The 15,895-nt window shown below is 37.8% G+C and overlaps 1 protein-coding gene across 1 annotated transcript in view; it reads right to left on the minus strand.

The window, feature by feature from the left end:
- Positions 1-15,895, minus strand: part of LOC136010136 (protein FAM13A-like) — a 66,968-nt gene continuing 51,073 nt past the window's right edge. Inside the window, exon 7 of the mRNA XM_065670847.1 lies at positions 1-68. Coding sequence (XP_065526919.1) covers positions 32-68 — 37 coding nt within the window. The 3' untranslated portion in view covers positions 1-31. The remainder of the gene's footprint in view (positions 69-15,895) is intronic.

The following is a 15,895-nucleotide window of genomic DNA, read 5'->3' on the forward strand; positions in this document are numbered from 1 at the left end:
GCATGATATTTCTTCCCAGTCATCTTACCTCTCATAGAGGGGAAAAGCTGTCCACATGGCAAGCAGTTCTGGACAGGGAGAAAAGATAGAGAAGAATGTGATGGGTAAAAATAATGAAACTGATATTGGAGGACATGACAGGAAGACACGAACAAACTCCAGAATAAATACAGCAACATAAACAAACAATCATGAGGTAAAGCACAATAGTGATAGGCAGCTGGGGGAGGTCCCTTTACTTTTGGGCATTAGCTCACCTATTTTTGTGGGGGTTTATGATGCTCCAGTTGCTCATTCTTATTTAAAAAATAAAAAAAAAGGCATGGTAATGAATCACATATTTTTCTTCTGAGTTTTCCTGAATTTCTATTCACTATAATGAATAGTCAATGACATTTGAAACCCACTGATTCAGAGCATTAGCTTCTTCAATATCATGATACATTGACATCAGAAAAGTCTCATCAGTTATGGTATATTCCCCTGCACTTGTATCTCACTGAAACGCCATGAAAAAGCCACTGAATACTGGCATCAACAGTCAGTGGTCAGCTCCTGCTCAGCTTCTACCTTGCTGTTTTAATTTCTTCTCACAGAAAGTAGTTCTCCTCTGTCAGGCTTCTATTTCTATCCAGGCTCACTATCTGTGCTAGTGTCCAACCACCTACTATTTCAACTTACCAGAAGGACAATGCACAGATAGAAGTTTGTTCTTCTGAAGTTTGAGAAAACGATGAACTCTCAACACATTTTGTTATTTTGTCTTTCCCAGCAAACAAAATATTTTTCTTTTTTTTCTTTTAGATTGAGGGAAAGACAGACATTCTCAGCAGATTGTGTCTTTCAACACAGTAAACCAGCCAGGTAAGGACACAGCACTCCACACATTAAATAACACAATCCTATTACATAAGATTCAGCTTCATAGCATAAAACAGAATCCCACAGAAAATACAAATAAATGGTACAGAGATGTGTTATACACATATTCAAATTTACCTTCTTATTACTTGAAAGCATTTTCTTTTGTATAATGGTTGATTGGGAAAGAAAGAAATGTGTGGCAGTCACCGAAACACACAGAACACAGGAACTAATTTCTTTATCAAGGCAAGGAAATACCTACATAACTGCACACCATCTGTATTCTTGGCATTTTATTCTCCTGCTGTGCTGTGTACTGCTTACACGTGTGCAATTTTATCTTGTGAACTGACTTGGTTCCTTTGCTGAGATAGAAATATTCTGAGAAAGCACCTTGCTCAAGCATGTTTGCAGACATGCCCAGTACCAGGACCCCAAGGACATCTCCATTCCTTAGGTAACAGAGTTTCTTGCCCCTCTTACCAAGAGCTGAGTTCTGACATAGCCAGACCACAGGTGATCTACCACCTATTGTCCACAGAAAGGTCTTTACAACAGCCCATGATATTCATGGGGCCAAGCTTTTTAACTCATAAGGGGAGGTCCTCTACCAAGGGCCAGGACAAATCTCACCCAATGAGTCTTTGCAAAAGATCTCTCTTCATTCTGACTTAGAACGTCTCACAGAAGTCTCCGGAATTAGTTGAGTAAATTGCTCAAGCACACAGAGAGGACAGCAGTCGGTCCTCCAGTTATAAAACACATTCCACGTTCTTCCTTTTTTTTTTTTTTTTTGTTAGAATATGTTCTCATCCCAGGTTACCAACAGCTTTTAAGGCTCAAAAATAATTTAAAAGCCAGGATTTTCTCTGGGATGACCTTGTCCAGTTTAACAACTGATAACACTGAACAAGTGGCCTCAGCTCACATAAATTTGGTCCCATTGAAAATTGCTCGTGACTCAAGTATTTCCTGTATAGATCTGCTGAAGAGAAACAGAAGCATATGGGAAAGACATTTCTGCAGGAAACAGCTTTATCACTTTGATATTATTGCTATAGTTTTGTTACAAAAGGGCAGTGAAAATTACTTTTCCCTTTTGAGACATTTAATTCCTTTGTTGCAAAGCACATTGAGGGGTCTTCATGACATCATCACATTTTCTAACTCAAGTTGTCTGTCCCTTGACCTCTTTAATAAAATAGAGAAAATCAGGTTTGATTTTACATTATTCAGCAGAGAAGTAAAAATATGAAAGATGTTTTTATTCTAATTCTAATAACATTTTCCATTTAGCAGTCATGCAACATCAATCAGCAAGATGCCAGTCACGGAAGAAAGCTTTATTTCTAGGTGAGCTATCCATTTTTAGAGAGAATTAAAGTCATCAGAAAAATTCTCAAAAGCAGAGCCAGGAAAAAAATATAAATAATTCTTGAAACCGTGAATGTAGTATCTTTTTTTGTTCTTTCTGTAAAGATTACAAAAAAAAAAACATCTTGCCTTTGTATTAACAAAAATGCTGACAGTAGCTTTTAGAAAGAGCAATAAATACTGTAGTCTAAATGTGGGCATACTCAGGAATATTCAGAGCTACAGTAACTTCCTTCTCTTCGCTGATGCTTGAAGAAATACAGCCTACATTTTCTAACCCAAATCCAGGCTCTCAAACCCACATTTAAGCACCTACACAGTTTCAGACTTATTTTAGGTAGTCATCAAGATGCAAACGTTTGGCCAATGCATGTTATACCAATTTTGTTCCTAGAATGATGGTCGTAAATGCTCTGGGACTACGCCTAACACTACAGCTGTGCTTATGCATGCTCACTACAAATATAGAAGGAAAAAAACCCAACACATCCAAACCCAGCTTCAACAGTTATTAAGCCATCAAACCAGTTACCATCTCAGGACATATTTGTGTTATGTGTCTCCTCCCTTGTTTTTTCTGTTCCTCACAGATCATCTTCATTCTGTGTAACTACTCCAATACTACTGTCTCAGTCACCTCAGGTGGCAAAAGGGCTAATGTAAACCAAGACGACTATTAATATCTCCTACTAACCCCCACAGAAATGGTGCAAATCATGCATTGATAGTGAGACCCCTTACTTGCTTGTGTCTTTCCTGAATTCAACACTTGGCACATATTTCATTGCTTGTTTTATGCAAAACCATTCAAGTGTCTTGAAAGAATGAGCCAAATAATGACATTGTAAACTACCCAATGCAAAAATGCATTCAGACAGGGCATCATGCAGAGTAGGAAAGAGCCATTCTCCAAAGCAGTAATAGTTCTTAATACAGTATTATTCATAGCTGTGTGGAGAAACAGCAAAACCAGATAACCTATAGCCACCAAGAAGTAAGCATGACTCAATTTGAGTGACTCATGATTGTGACTAATCTGTTTAATAGCTCTCTTTTTAAAAAGTCAGCCTTTAAATAATTTTTGTGTGTTCTTTCTCAATTGCCTTGCATTCCATAATTTTAAAATTATTACCAAACCACAGTCACAGTATAGGTCTAAGCAAATCACGATGATATGTAAATGCATCTTAAATCTTCAAGTAAAGCATATAGTAAATAAGTGTTACAACAGTGCGTTTGTCTAAAATCCAGCACATCATTTCTTAGTTAAACATAAGGCAAATAAAACAATGCCAGATTGAAGGGGTGGAATGTTGAGTCATCCTGCTATCAGGTGCCTGCCCCCTGTCTGCAGGTGTTCTGCAATTCATTGCTCAATCACATTATAGTTTTGAGCAGTGGATTTCAAGCAGAATAAAAAAGTAGCCGAGTCCTCTCTGAAAAGCAAATGCAGCTATGGCCAGGAACAGCAATGCTTTCAAGGAGATTTTGAGGAACGTTCATCTTCTGGCAAAAAGCATTTTGCATTTTTAAATCAATAGGGATTTGAAATTTATAAAAGAAAGTTTACAGTTCCTTCTTTATTAGCCCACTCTTCAATACAAAGCAAACATTGCTCCTTATACACCATCAAAATGAATCCTCATCATCTAAAAACATCTTTAAAACCTTAACTACTGTTTGCACCTGTAATGTGGAGTAGCCAAATGAATCTTGTTACTAGTTCATTTTTAGAAAGTCATATGCCAAAGAGAAACAGCAAGTAAGGAGAAAAGAAACCGAATAAAACTTATTCTCCAACCACATCACCAAAGAAAGCTTTTGAATTTCAACCCTTACCACAGTGTCCTGTGCTTTTGCATTTCAACCCTCACTACAAAGTCCCCAGTCAGCCTTTGTAGCCAGCACTAACTGAAAAGGCTGTGAAATCAGCTGAAAAGACACACTGAAACTACCCATTATATGGTGCTGTGATTCATCTGCTCTTCCACTGTATCATTTGGTGAACCTATAGAGGTACTACATTTCAAAATTACACTTACATCTCATCTAAAACTACACATACAATAAATTATCCATGTAACATTTCTCAAGTCTCTAAGCAGGTTTATCTGACATTGCCACTAAAGAAAAAGAGAATTAATGGGCTTTATTATTATGTATTACCCTCCCCTTAACTGTAGAAAACCCAGTTCCTTTCCCCAGGGTGTTGCTAAAGAGCTTGATGTGAATCCGTACCTACAGCCTTAGGCGGGAGAAGCATGAGAGGGGAAACAAAAGGGACGTACTATCACTTGGGGGATCAGGCAGTAACCAATGACATACTAAATTGATTCCATACTGTAGGGAACATTTGATTGCTTGCTGTAGACCAGTCAAGCATCTCTGTCCTCTAGCCAGGAGAAAATTTCTAGATAATTTGTCAGAAAATGTTTATTTACGTGTGCTGATGAACTTGTAAAATTCCACTATCTTCACTTCCTCACTCCTTCACTTGTGCACTGTACACTTTTCAACAATTCTGAAACTATTTTGTACTCAAAAGTATGATAAATTGATGACAATTAATGCAGCAGTCATTTTGATAAACCATGTAATACACCTTCAGCAGTTTCATCTGGTGCATCAAAGCTGTATAGGCTCTGTAAATAATAAATATGCCAATGTACACATACTCAAGCTGTCACCCAAATACCTTTTGGCTCACAGCAAAATAAGACTGCAAAGCATTTCATCTGTTTACTTTCAGGAGGTGGCCATCTCATTTTCTGGGAAAAAATACATTACAGAAAAATTACATTATGCAGAAACTATATTATGCAACCTACATTTATTTTGTTTTTTGGGTATTTTTTGGTTGGGTTTTTTTTTTTTTTTTTTGGTGCAGAAGTCCATTCCAGTTTTCAAAATCCATTATGAATGTAGGGAACAATGCCCACAAAAAGGGTGAGTCACAACACTGCTGCCACTCAAAATAAATAATCATCAATTTTTTTCATAATATCCTCTGAACTCTGCAAAAAAAAAAAAAAAAAAGGAAGCTTTCTGCTTTAAGAGGAAAACTGCAAAACAGTAAAACTGAAAACATGTTACTCAGATTTAGTCTCAAAAAATAGTGATATTTTCCCATATTGCTTAAAAGCAGTCTTAAGAAAATTAAGTATTCCTTATCGGTAGCAATCTAGTTACACAGCAATATAAAGTACACAACTAGAATAATGTCAGGGTATACTCCCTCCCATGGCAGTAAAATTACATGAGGAACATTATATACATATAAAAGAATTAGCAATAATTTCAGAGCAATATCAAAGGATTCCTGCAAATCTCACTCAACTGTCTGGATCTAGCTGTACTGCAACAGTGTGCAAAACCTGCATATGAAGTCACAGCAGCTACCCTTGAGCTTAATTCTCAGTCTCTGTCATACAGTAAGTTACCTAGGCCTTCACCAATAAATGAAGCGCAGTTCCCCTCTCCAGAAGCACAGGCCTCAGATACGCACATAGTAGCCAAAGCATGCAGCACCCCTTATATCCAATCTCTTATGTACATTTTCCTGGAAAGCTGCCAAGCTGTTAATATATTAGCTGGGAGATTCCTCACCATGGAGCTCCTGGGACATTCACAGCTAGATTAGCCTCGTGCACCAGAAAGTTACGCTTTGCTGTACAGATATACCAAAATTACCTTGCTATCTCCCATATTTTTGTTGTATTCTCTTCTCCTGCTTCAACTTCCACTATCAAAGCTGCTGGTCACCTCAGGCTTTCAGGTGGACAAATCTTAGAAGTTATTCCTTAACGTGTCTCTTTGGCAAAGATTTTAAGGAAATAATCTAAAAACTTCTCATACATAGGCAGACTGCCTGGTTCTTCCAGAAGTTATAAGGAGGCAACCAGCAAGTCTGTTTCCAACCTAGGACCACTGCCATAAATTTAAAGTGTTATTATGGCATTGATGTAAACAGCACAATCCATTTCTTGGTGCAGAGCAGCCAACTAAGCCATGAAACATCCTAGGAATCTTAAGAATCACTTAGCTCCTATAACTTAAACCCTCACCTGGCCATCTGTATTTCTATATATCTTTCCACAGTGTGCAGTTTTCAGAATATATTTTTTGCTATTACTTAGGTTAACAAAACATTCCTTAGCAGGAAGAAGTCACCCAATTGTAAGACTGAAAACAACCACACGATTTTGAGAATCTGAAAACCTGTCATCCAGAGGGATGAACAGAGGGATGGAACATCTCTCCTAGGAAGACAGAGAGAGCTGAGGTTGTTCAGCCTGGAGAAAGAGAAGGCTCCAGGGAGATATTAAAGCAGCTTCCAGTGCCTAAAGAAGGCCCACAAGAAAGCTGGAGAGACGCTTTTTACAAGGGCATGTAGTGAGAGGACAAGGGGAAACAGCTTTAAACTGAAAGAGGGTAGGTGTAGATAATTATGAACCTCTTTACTGTGGGGGTGGTGGAGCACTGGAACAGGTTGCCCAGAGAAGCTGTGGCTGTCCCACCTCTGGAAGGGTCGAAGGCCATGCTGAATGGGGCTTTAAGCAACCTGGTCTAGTGGAAGGTGTCCAGGCTAATGGCAGGGGAATGGAACTAGATGATCTTTAAGGTCCCTTCCAACTCAAACTATTCTGTGATTCTATAAAATCTATTTCACATATAGACACAGAGGACATCTACGTAATGAGATACCTTCCTACTATCACTCACACAAGCACAAACTAAAAATATTTCAGCATCAATTGAATGGAGGTACATGCTATTTACTTTGAACTGTTTTTAACGGAATTTTGCTAAATCCCTAGACCTTGAACTTAAATATTCCTTTCCAATTGCTATTCAAAGTAAGATCAAAACTGGAAAGGTCTGGATGAAAAAAGTGATGAAAAAAAAGTGTTGTTGCTTCCTTAAAAATCACTCTAAGAGAATTGAAGGGAACAAAATAGTTAGTGCCTGGCAGGGATTTGTTAATTCTCTCAGGATTACTGACACTAAGTCAGCAACCTGCTAAAGCCCCTTGTTCCACCCATCATGTACGCAAAAAAAAAACTTTTGACTTGTGGGATCAAAACCAGATTTAGGGCAAGGTAAGAAAGGGAGAAATGGCTCTTGTACCTGAAAAAAAAATAAAAGTTAATTAATCATTTGGGCTGAGGAGAAATAAAACCTGTTAAGAGATTGAAAAGGGTAGAAGTATCTCAGTTCATGGTTGAAGAAGACTGACGAAACCTGAATTTTTCAGGTGGAGTGGGGTAAATGCACTGAAAGAAAGGAGGAGAGGGGAATAGACTTCATGTTAAACTTGAAAAAGAGAGGGCAGAGAATTAAAAAGCCTGAATCCTGATGTTTCCCGTAAGCACAGAAAGAATTAAATATGAAAACAGAAATACTAAACTAGAAGAAAAAGCACTGATAAGGTAATTTAACATTCCTGTATTTATAGCAACACATTAATGGTTTTTTTTATTTTTCAAAACCTGTAATAAAGACCCTGCAAACCAAACTGGTTAGATGAGCCATCTTGTGAGTGATCTATTCTTACTGTGCATTTTAAAGACACTGTCATGCTGACGTGGTTTTCAGCTGTATCCAAAAAATAGGCTTAAGGATGTTTGAAAATTTGCAAATCTAATGAATGCAGGGCAGAGGTTTGGATTGGTAACTGCTTACTTTATTTTGCATTTCATTAAAAAAACTGTAAATGTTACACCATCTTTTTCGTTGAATTAATGCTCAGAAATATGCATGACCATAAAAAGCCATCTGGTAATTCTAGCCATGGAATCAAGCCCAGTGACTGCTCTTTAACCTTAGCACCCCAGACAGTTAGGATTCAATGTTTATGAAATAAATACACAGACAGAAACATATGGAACAAACAGGAAAACACAATCTGAATTTCTCTTTTGTTTACATATTCATTAAACTGGATTGCTGCATGTGCGAATGATCAGTTGGTTACATAAGTGTGTGTGCAATACTTGTGTGAAAACATGATAAAACTAATGTAAATTATATGGAAACAGACTTTTTTCATATGTGCCTATTTTGATCTTCTGGCAGTTGACTTATACTGTGGGGTTTAGAATATTCTTTTGCCTACAGTTGAGTTTGGAACAACTACAAATAATTACAGCACTGACTGATAAGAAATTGGCTTGAAATTAAAACTAGAATTAACATAAAATGAAAAAGAGATATATTTGTGTACTAATTTTGCCTGCTGAATGTGATAAAAGCTTTGACTTTAAAAAAAAAAAAGTTTTCATTTATTAACAGAATTGTATGAATGGGTTTTCACATACAAATACCTCAGACAAGTATAAGATTTATACTTTGATTTATATTTATATCAGCCACAGCCAGATTTACATTTTAATTCATTCTGTCCTCTTTCCAGCTCTAATTTGCAGATGTCGTGCATATAAGCCTTCACTCTAAAACAGAAGCAGAAATTCTGGCATGCTCAATGTTTGGAAGACATTCATTTCTGCAATGATAGAGGCTAAACAGATAGGACAGATGGGCAGATGAGACCGGGGGACACAAATAAGTTCGAACCTGATGTTACCTGTGTACTAATTTATTTCTAAGGTAGTATATTTTCAACAGTGCAGCTTAAAGAAGTAATTTTCTCTAGATAGAATATTTCTGTTTAGTTGGATTCAAGTAGTTCACTAATACTTCTTAATGGGTTTATTTTTTTCTTTAAAAATGTTTGACTTTTGTCAAATGTTGATGCATAAAATCAGAACATGCACAGCTAATTTAATACAGTGTCTAAGAGCAACCCTTGTATGGGTTTCTAGAACTTAACTAAAACCACACTTGTTCAGAACTCCATCAGTTTAGTCATCACTGAAAAACTATGAAAAGAGAAGTGAAAAGTACCAATACAGTAACTATTTTTTTCAAAAATAAAACATTTCCATTTGCAGATTTCTTAAAGGAGAAAAAAAAATAGTCTTATATACTGACTTAGAAAAAAAAGTAAGGAAAGAAAGGCTTACCCTCTCCTTCTCAGTCTCTCAGCCTCCTATCTTTCACATAATTCATGCACAAATGGTACCGGGAACCACAGATCAATCTGTTTGCCCTGGACTGCAAATATGAAATTTGGCTGTTCATCTCCAAATAGTTTGCCTCAAACTGTGGGCTACAGAGAATTAACCTCTGCTGATCTGTCCTGTTAAACTCTTCCAAGTCTGTGCAGTAACTCAACACAAGGGAGGATGAGAGCTCGGTGTGCATCTCATGGTTGCCCACACGAATCCCATTCCCCGAACTTGAACATTATAAAAGAATTACTTGAGAGGTTAGGGGCTAAACTTTTCACCAAATGCAATCTGCATTAACCTGCACTTTCAGTCTGTACATTACTCTATTTACAAGGCACAGTAAAGCTCTGACCAAATTAAAAGTTGCTGAAGAGAAACACAGGCAAGTCAACCACTGTCTAGAAATGACCTGAAATTGATTCAAACATCTTACCACTATGTCTCATTTGAGACATGATGTCAGCCAAGAGGAAAGAGTAGTTCAGGAGCTCAGGTGCCGTTCCTGCTTTCTGAATACATTCTCACATATGACCGTATTCAACAAATACGTTTGTCACTTGGGAAGCATGTCAAATCTTGAGCTCCTGTCCTAGTCTTACTACACCAGTGATGCAAGTAGATACACTTCTAGAGGATGACTCAAAGATATATGAATTATTTTCCACAGCAAACTTTTTCAGACAAAACAAAAGCCCAGTGCCTTTCAATAGAGATACTACAGAGCAGCCAATGCCCTCCCTCAGCCCACTACTAAGCAGATATTTATACAATATTTTGCAGAGAAATCCTATATTATAGTTTGTCACCTGAACTCTTTTGAGCACTGTGACATAGAAAGAAGTAATGAGTCAAGTTTACCAGTGTAATTGCATTGCCTCCAGTCAGTTCATTGCATGGGTAAAGAAAGGACTGTCATAGAAACAAGTATGTATATAGACGCATCCAGTATTACTTTCTAATATTCAATGTTAAAGGCATCACAGATTTAAAACTGGCACCAGAACTCAGATATTTCAGTAGTATTGGGTTTAATATTCTTACCATGCACAACAGTTTTCAGGACCAACAGAATTTTACAAGTAGCAGTATTCATTAGAATACTAATGGCACTAAATTGCATCACAAAGAACAGTGTGCATAAAGCTGTTTTAAGGTCAAATCCAGTATACATTCATGGATGAAATAAAAGGGCCATAAAGTGAGAACCAGCTCAAGACAGAAATCTAGTTTTGACTGACACAAATCAGAAGTGTTGGTTAATGAATTATTCCCAGTAAATGAGATATTCTTCCTCCCTGATCTAATGTAGGCACTTTCATTTCATCATATCAGATGGATGAATCACATGTGTCTTGATCTTCCCTCATGGAAAACCTTGACTCATCAACTTGCTTATCCACAGATATAAATGTTTTAACTGAATATTTGTTTACAAAATGCAGGTTTTTAACTGAAATAAGAACCAACATGCTCTGAAGTCACAATGTTACAGCAAGCTGTGCTCAACACACCACCCCAGTGGGATGTGACAAGGGTGATATGATCTGTTGCGGAGTTCTGTATGGCCTCAAATCACCTGTAGGCTGAATAACACTGTGGTCAGGTACCCAGAGCTATACAGGACTTTGCATACAACAGTTGCATCCCATATAGCTAGAGCAGAACTGCTGCTATGCCTTTTTGCTCCAGCGTGCCCAGCATATTCCCAGCTACCAGGTGCTGCAATGCAGACTTGTTTTGCCTCTCTAGATGTTCTTTGGGGAATTGATCCAACCAATTTATAGCCACTACTCTGTCAGAGCACAATAAAGTACTTTCTAAAGTCCTAGTGATGGGCTTCATTAATTTTAATAAAACACAGATTTCATACTGGATTTTTGATCTGTTAGTTTGACAAAATCACCAATGCTCGGAAAAATAATTTTGATCAAGCATACACTATTTTCTGCTAGGATACAGTATATATTCTATTCCAAATTACAGAAAGCCTCTATGCAAAATAATGCTATATTATCCCCTCTGATACCTTTCTGTGCAATACAGTCCCAGACTCCCTAAATTATTCAGCATGATGTGTTTCAGGAACAGAATTTGCTCATATTTGTTTAAGTGAAACATAGTTGGAAGGCAAATGGCTCTATTTAACCCATTCCTCAGTCAAGCAGAGCCTGTTTAGTTAACTTTAAGTAAAAGAAAAGTATCTTTTCTTTTGGTCTTCACTTTCATATTTTAAACTAATCTAGGAGGTCTGAATCACCCTATTTTACCTTCAGTTCAAGCCTCACATATAAGCACATCACACAAGATAAGGAACTGTGATGGATGACATAAAGCACTGTGTAGCTGAAAATAAGGAGAGAAACAAATTAGTTAAGTGCTGGAGTAAATCACTCAGGGATGTTACTCAATAACTTCATCTCTGGTGGAGACATCAGGTTAGACAAATGTCTGTAAGTGGAGTTTACCTTGCCTTCAGACAAAAGTATGGATTAGATGACCTCCTGAGGTTTTTTTCAGATCTGTGAGTCTACGGATATAGTAGCATTAATCACTGTCTGTCTTTGGAATAGCCTTCATGGCCCTTGTAACTCTCAGAATGACACTCAAGAACTGCAGCTACTATAGCAACATCACAGAGCTACCTCACCTTCTTCTACAGGGCAAAAGAGTGACAATCAGCAACAGCTCTGAGACTTGCTATAACGTGCATTTTTTTTCTTCGTCTGACTGTATCTTGCCAGATAAGACAAAGTATTTTAAAGCATTTCAAGCAACAGGCTTTCTAGTCATCTGGCAAAATCTTTATATATCATATGGCTAGAAGCAAAAAAAGCAATGTGCTTCCAGGCTTCAAGGAGCTGTGAGTTTGAGAGCTGCTTGAAGAAAATGAGGATTAAGGGAAGGCCTTCTGCACCTGTAGGTTCATGGCACTGCCCCAACACCATCTGTGCAAAATCATGTGGGAAGGAATGCTTTATCTATTCAACATATTAAACATTTTTCCTGTTCTGCTTTGGTGCACTTATGCTTCTGTTCTTCTCAAAAGCCCACCACCATTCATAACAACTACTACAAACTAAAGGAATGCTTTCCATTTTAAAGTTTTCTTAGTAGAAGCTTGTCCTGGGTTCAGCAGTAGCAGTCTTTTTCTCTCCTTCTTAGCAGCTGGTGCAGTGCTGTGGTTTTGACTTTCGGCCTGGGAACAGCGCTGATAACACCGATGTTTTTAGTTACTGCTCAAATGTTTAGTCTGACCAAGGACTTTGTGAGTCTCATGCTCTGCCAGGGAGGAGGGGAAGCTGGGAGGAAGCAGAGACAGGACACCTGACCCAAACTAACCAAAGAGGTATTCCATACCACAGCACGTCATTCCCAGGATGTAACGGAGAGTTACCCAGAAGGGCTAGTGCACTGCTGGGGTGGGGGCAAGGTATCTGTCTGCGGGTGATGAGGTGGTGTGTTCTCTTCCTTTGTTATTTCCGTTATCATTATTATTATTGGTGGTAGCAGTAGTGATTTGTGTTATACCTTAGTTACTAAACTGTTCTTATGTCAACCCGTGGGAGTTGCATTCTTTCAATTCTCCTTCCTATCCCTCCAGGAGTGGGTGGAAGAAAGAGTGGAGGGGAGCAGACTGTGTGGTTCTGATTTATGGCCTGGGCTTAAGCCACGACATCCTTTAGCTTAAAGGATGGTAATAACTGTGTGAAAGCCAGGCATCCATTTTTATCACCTCCTCACTGCCCAACATCTCCAGGCCAGAAGCTTCTTTTTTGGTATCCGCAGGAGGCTTGTTTCAAGAACAAACAGTTCTGTGTGAGCAAGAAATTCAGAGATACAGGCAGTATCTTTGTGAAGCAGGCAGACAGAAACTGATATTGTAATCCTTGTGTATTGTGAAAAAAAAAACCCTGGGAAAGTTTTTAACTAAAACAATAATTTCTTACCATGAAACTATTCATTCAATTATACCTAAAGTATGGCTTGAAATGTAATAGCGAAACTGCAGGAGAAAGTATTTCCAGAGTTCAGTTTTTCTTCTTTCACTATATACCTCAGTGTAAAAGACAGCTGATACAACAGAAAAATAGCCTGACATATTGATAGACACAAACAGGGAACAATTCAGAAAGAAGAAAACAAGACTGTACTTGCATTTTATTCTTTTGGCTTTAAACAAGTGGCTGAAACATTATGAACTGTCATAACAGAGCAGTAGTGTCCTTTGTGTTATTACATTTTTGTCTCTGCAAGAGCTGAGTAATCCCAAATGTTGAAGGAGGAAGAGGAGAGCACATGTTGCATTAAGGAAAGTTCTGCCATGTTTCAGAATAGGCAATGGAGGTCAAAGCAGCAGCTGCTTTGTCAAGGTTACAGATGCAAAATCGATTGTAAAATTTGTGTTCCATTAACATAAATATTATAAATGTTTTGTTAGTCCACACACATTCAATACTCAGGCCAACTGATTCCCAAGAATTTCAAAGCTTTCTAAAACTTTCTGAAAAAAATAAATCTTTTTTGGCAGTGGATTTGGTTGCAAGGTTGAAGTCCCTGTGATCTGTGATCAGCACCACAGACAGTCACTATTACTATAAAAATAATAAAAATTAAAAATTGTTTTGGGGTTATTTTTTGCTCTTTTTATAGTCAAAACTTTATTACTATTAACTACTCTGATTAAATTCTTCTACTTGTTTTTTCAAGGCACTAATTATAATTAAAATCTTTGATTATGTTACAAATAATTTATGACCAAGGGCAATTTTACTATTATTACAAAATCTGGAAAAAAACAAGAATATTTGTTGTTCACAGTGCACAATTTGGTTTTCAGCAATACTTAAGATATTTCACATCTGAAGAACTATGTACAAAGTAGAATATACACTTTTGAAATGGAACAAAACCAACATTCATACAGATGTTAGAGCAAAACAAGTCTTTCAATAATATAGAATAAAATAGCTAAAAACAGAATGCAAAATGACAAACAGAAAAGTTCCTAAGAATCTGCAAGAAAATTACCAAAATTACTTTGCTATTCTGTAACTTCATCACAGTATCTTTGGCATCTTATTGGACAGAAAAAGAAAATTAAAAAAGAAAGTTTCCTTTATATATATACATATATATATATGTGCACACACACATATACAGAGATACGTTTATGTTATTTTTATATATTCTCACTTTTTTTGACATTTCTATTTTTAACTCCACTGATGAAGCAGAACTTCAGAGTTCTGCTCTGATTAGTTATTCCCTAACTTTTCATTAAATGCTACCATGATCACCAGTAGGACCTGTACTACAATGCTGCAGTTTGAATAAAAAGCATTTCCGATTGAGTTTACCATTGTTGAAGCATATAAGTGACTTCAGGATATAAAATGATGCAAGAGATGAGTACCTTTAGGATCAAATTACTTCACAGCAGCTTAGTATAAAATTTCAGTAGCTCTTAAGAGAGCTAGAAGATGTAACCTATTGATGTATGATTGAGATTTTAGCCCCTAAATACCTATCTATGCCACTTTTTAGAGTAATGTTTTGGAAAACTTTGAAAGAAATCACCTTCTAGAATCTGTCACCATGCACACCCAAACTCACCCTGAGAGCAGACGAAAACCCACACCAGCAGCACCAAAACCCTAAATAGCAGCACCACCAGTATTTCTACTGGAAAGGTCAAGGGCATTGTGTATCAGTGGTATCACTGCCCAGCTCATCTCCAGAAGGGTTCAATGCTCTTCATTGCCCACTTTGAAGCATGGCAAAACTTAGCATGTGGTGTTCTCCTTTTAGCATTTGGGAGTAACAGGCTTTTACAAACAGAAACAAAAATGTAATAACACAAATGAAATATACACTACTGTTCTGTTGTGACAGTTCATACTGTTTCAGTCAAGTGCTCAGTTTAAAACCAAAATATGCAAATACAATCTTGCTTTCTTCTCCTGCTTGACCAACCTGACCTCCTTCTATGACAAGGTGACCCACTTAGAGGATGAAGGAAAGGCTGTGAATGTCATTTAACTGGACTTTAGTAAAGCCTTTGACACCATTTCCCACAGCATTCTTCTAGTGAAACTGGCTGCTCATGACTTGGGTGAGTGTACTCATCACTGGATAAAAAACTGTCTGGATGACCAAGCCCAAAGAGTGGTGGTGAATGGAGTTAAATCCAGTTGGTGGCCAGTCACAAGTGGTGCTCCCCAGGGCTCAGCACTGGGGCCAGTTCTCTTTAAAATCTTTATCAATGATCTGGACTAGGGGATCAAGTGCACCCTCAGTAAGTCTGCAGACGACACAAAGTTGAGTGGGAGTGTTGACAGTTTGAGGGTAGGAAGGCTCTGAAGAGGGTTCTGGAGATTGATGGGCTGAGGCCAGTTGTATGAGGTTCAAGGAGGCAGAGTGCCAGGTACTGCACTTGGTCACAACCCCAGTGGAACACTACAGGCTTGGGGAAGAGGGGATGGAAAGATGTCTGGTGGAAAAGTACCTGGGGGTGCTGATTGATGGCTGCCTGAATACAAGCCAGCAGTGTGTCCAGGTGGCCAAGAAGGCAAACAGCATTCTAGCCG

The sequence above is a fragment of the Lathamus discolor genome, chromosome 3 (genome assembly GCF_037157495.1).
Source record: "Lathamus discolor isolate bLatDis1 chromosome 3, bLatDis1.hap1, whole genome shotgun sequence".
Taxonomy (NCBI): domain Eukaryota; kingdom Metazoa; phylum Chordata; class Aves; order Psittaciformes; family Psittacidae; genus Lathamus; species Lathamus discolor.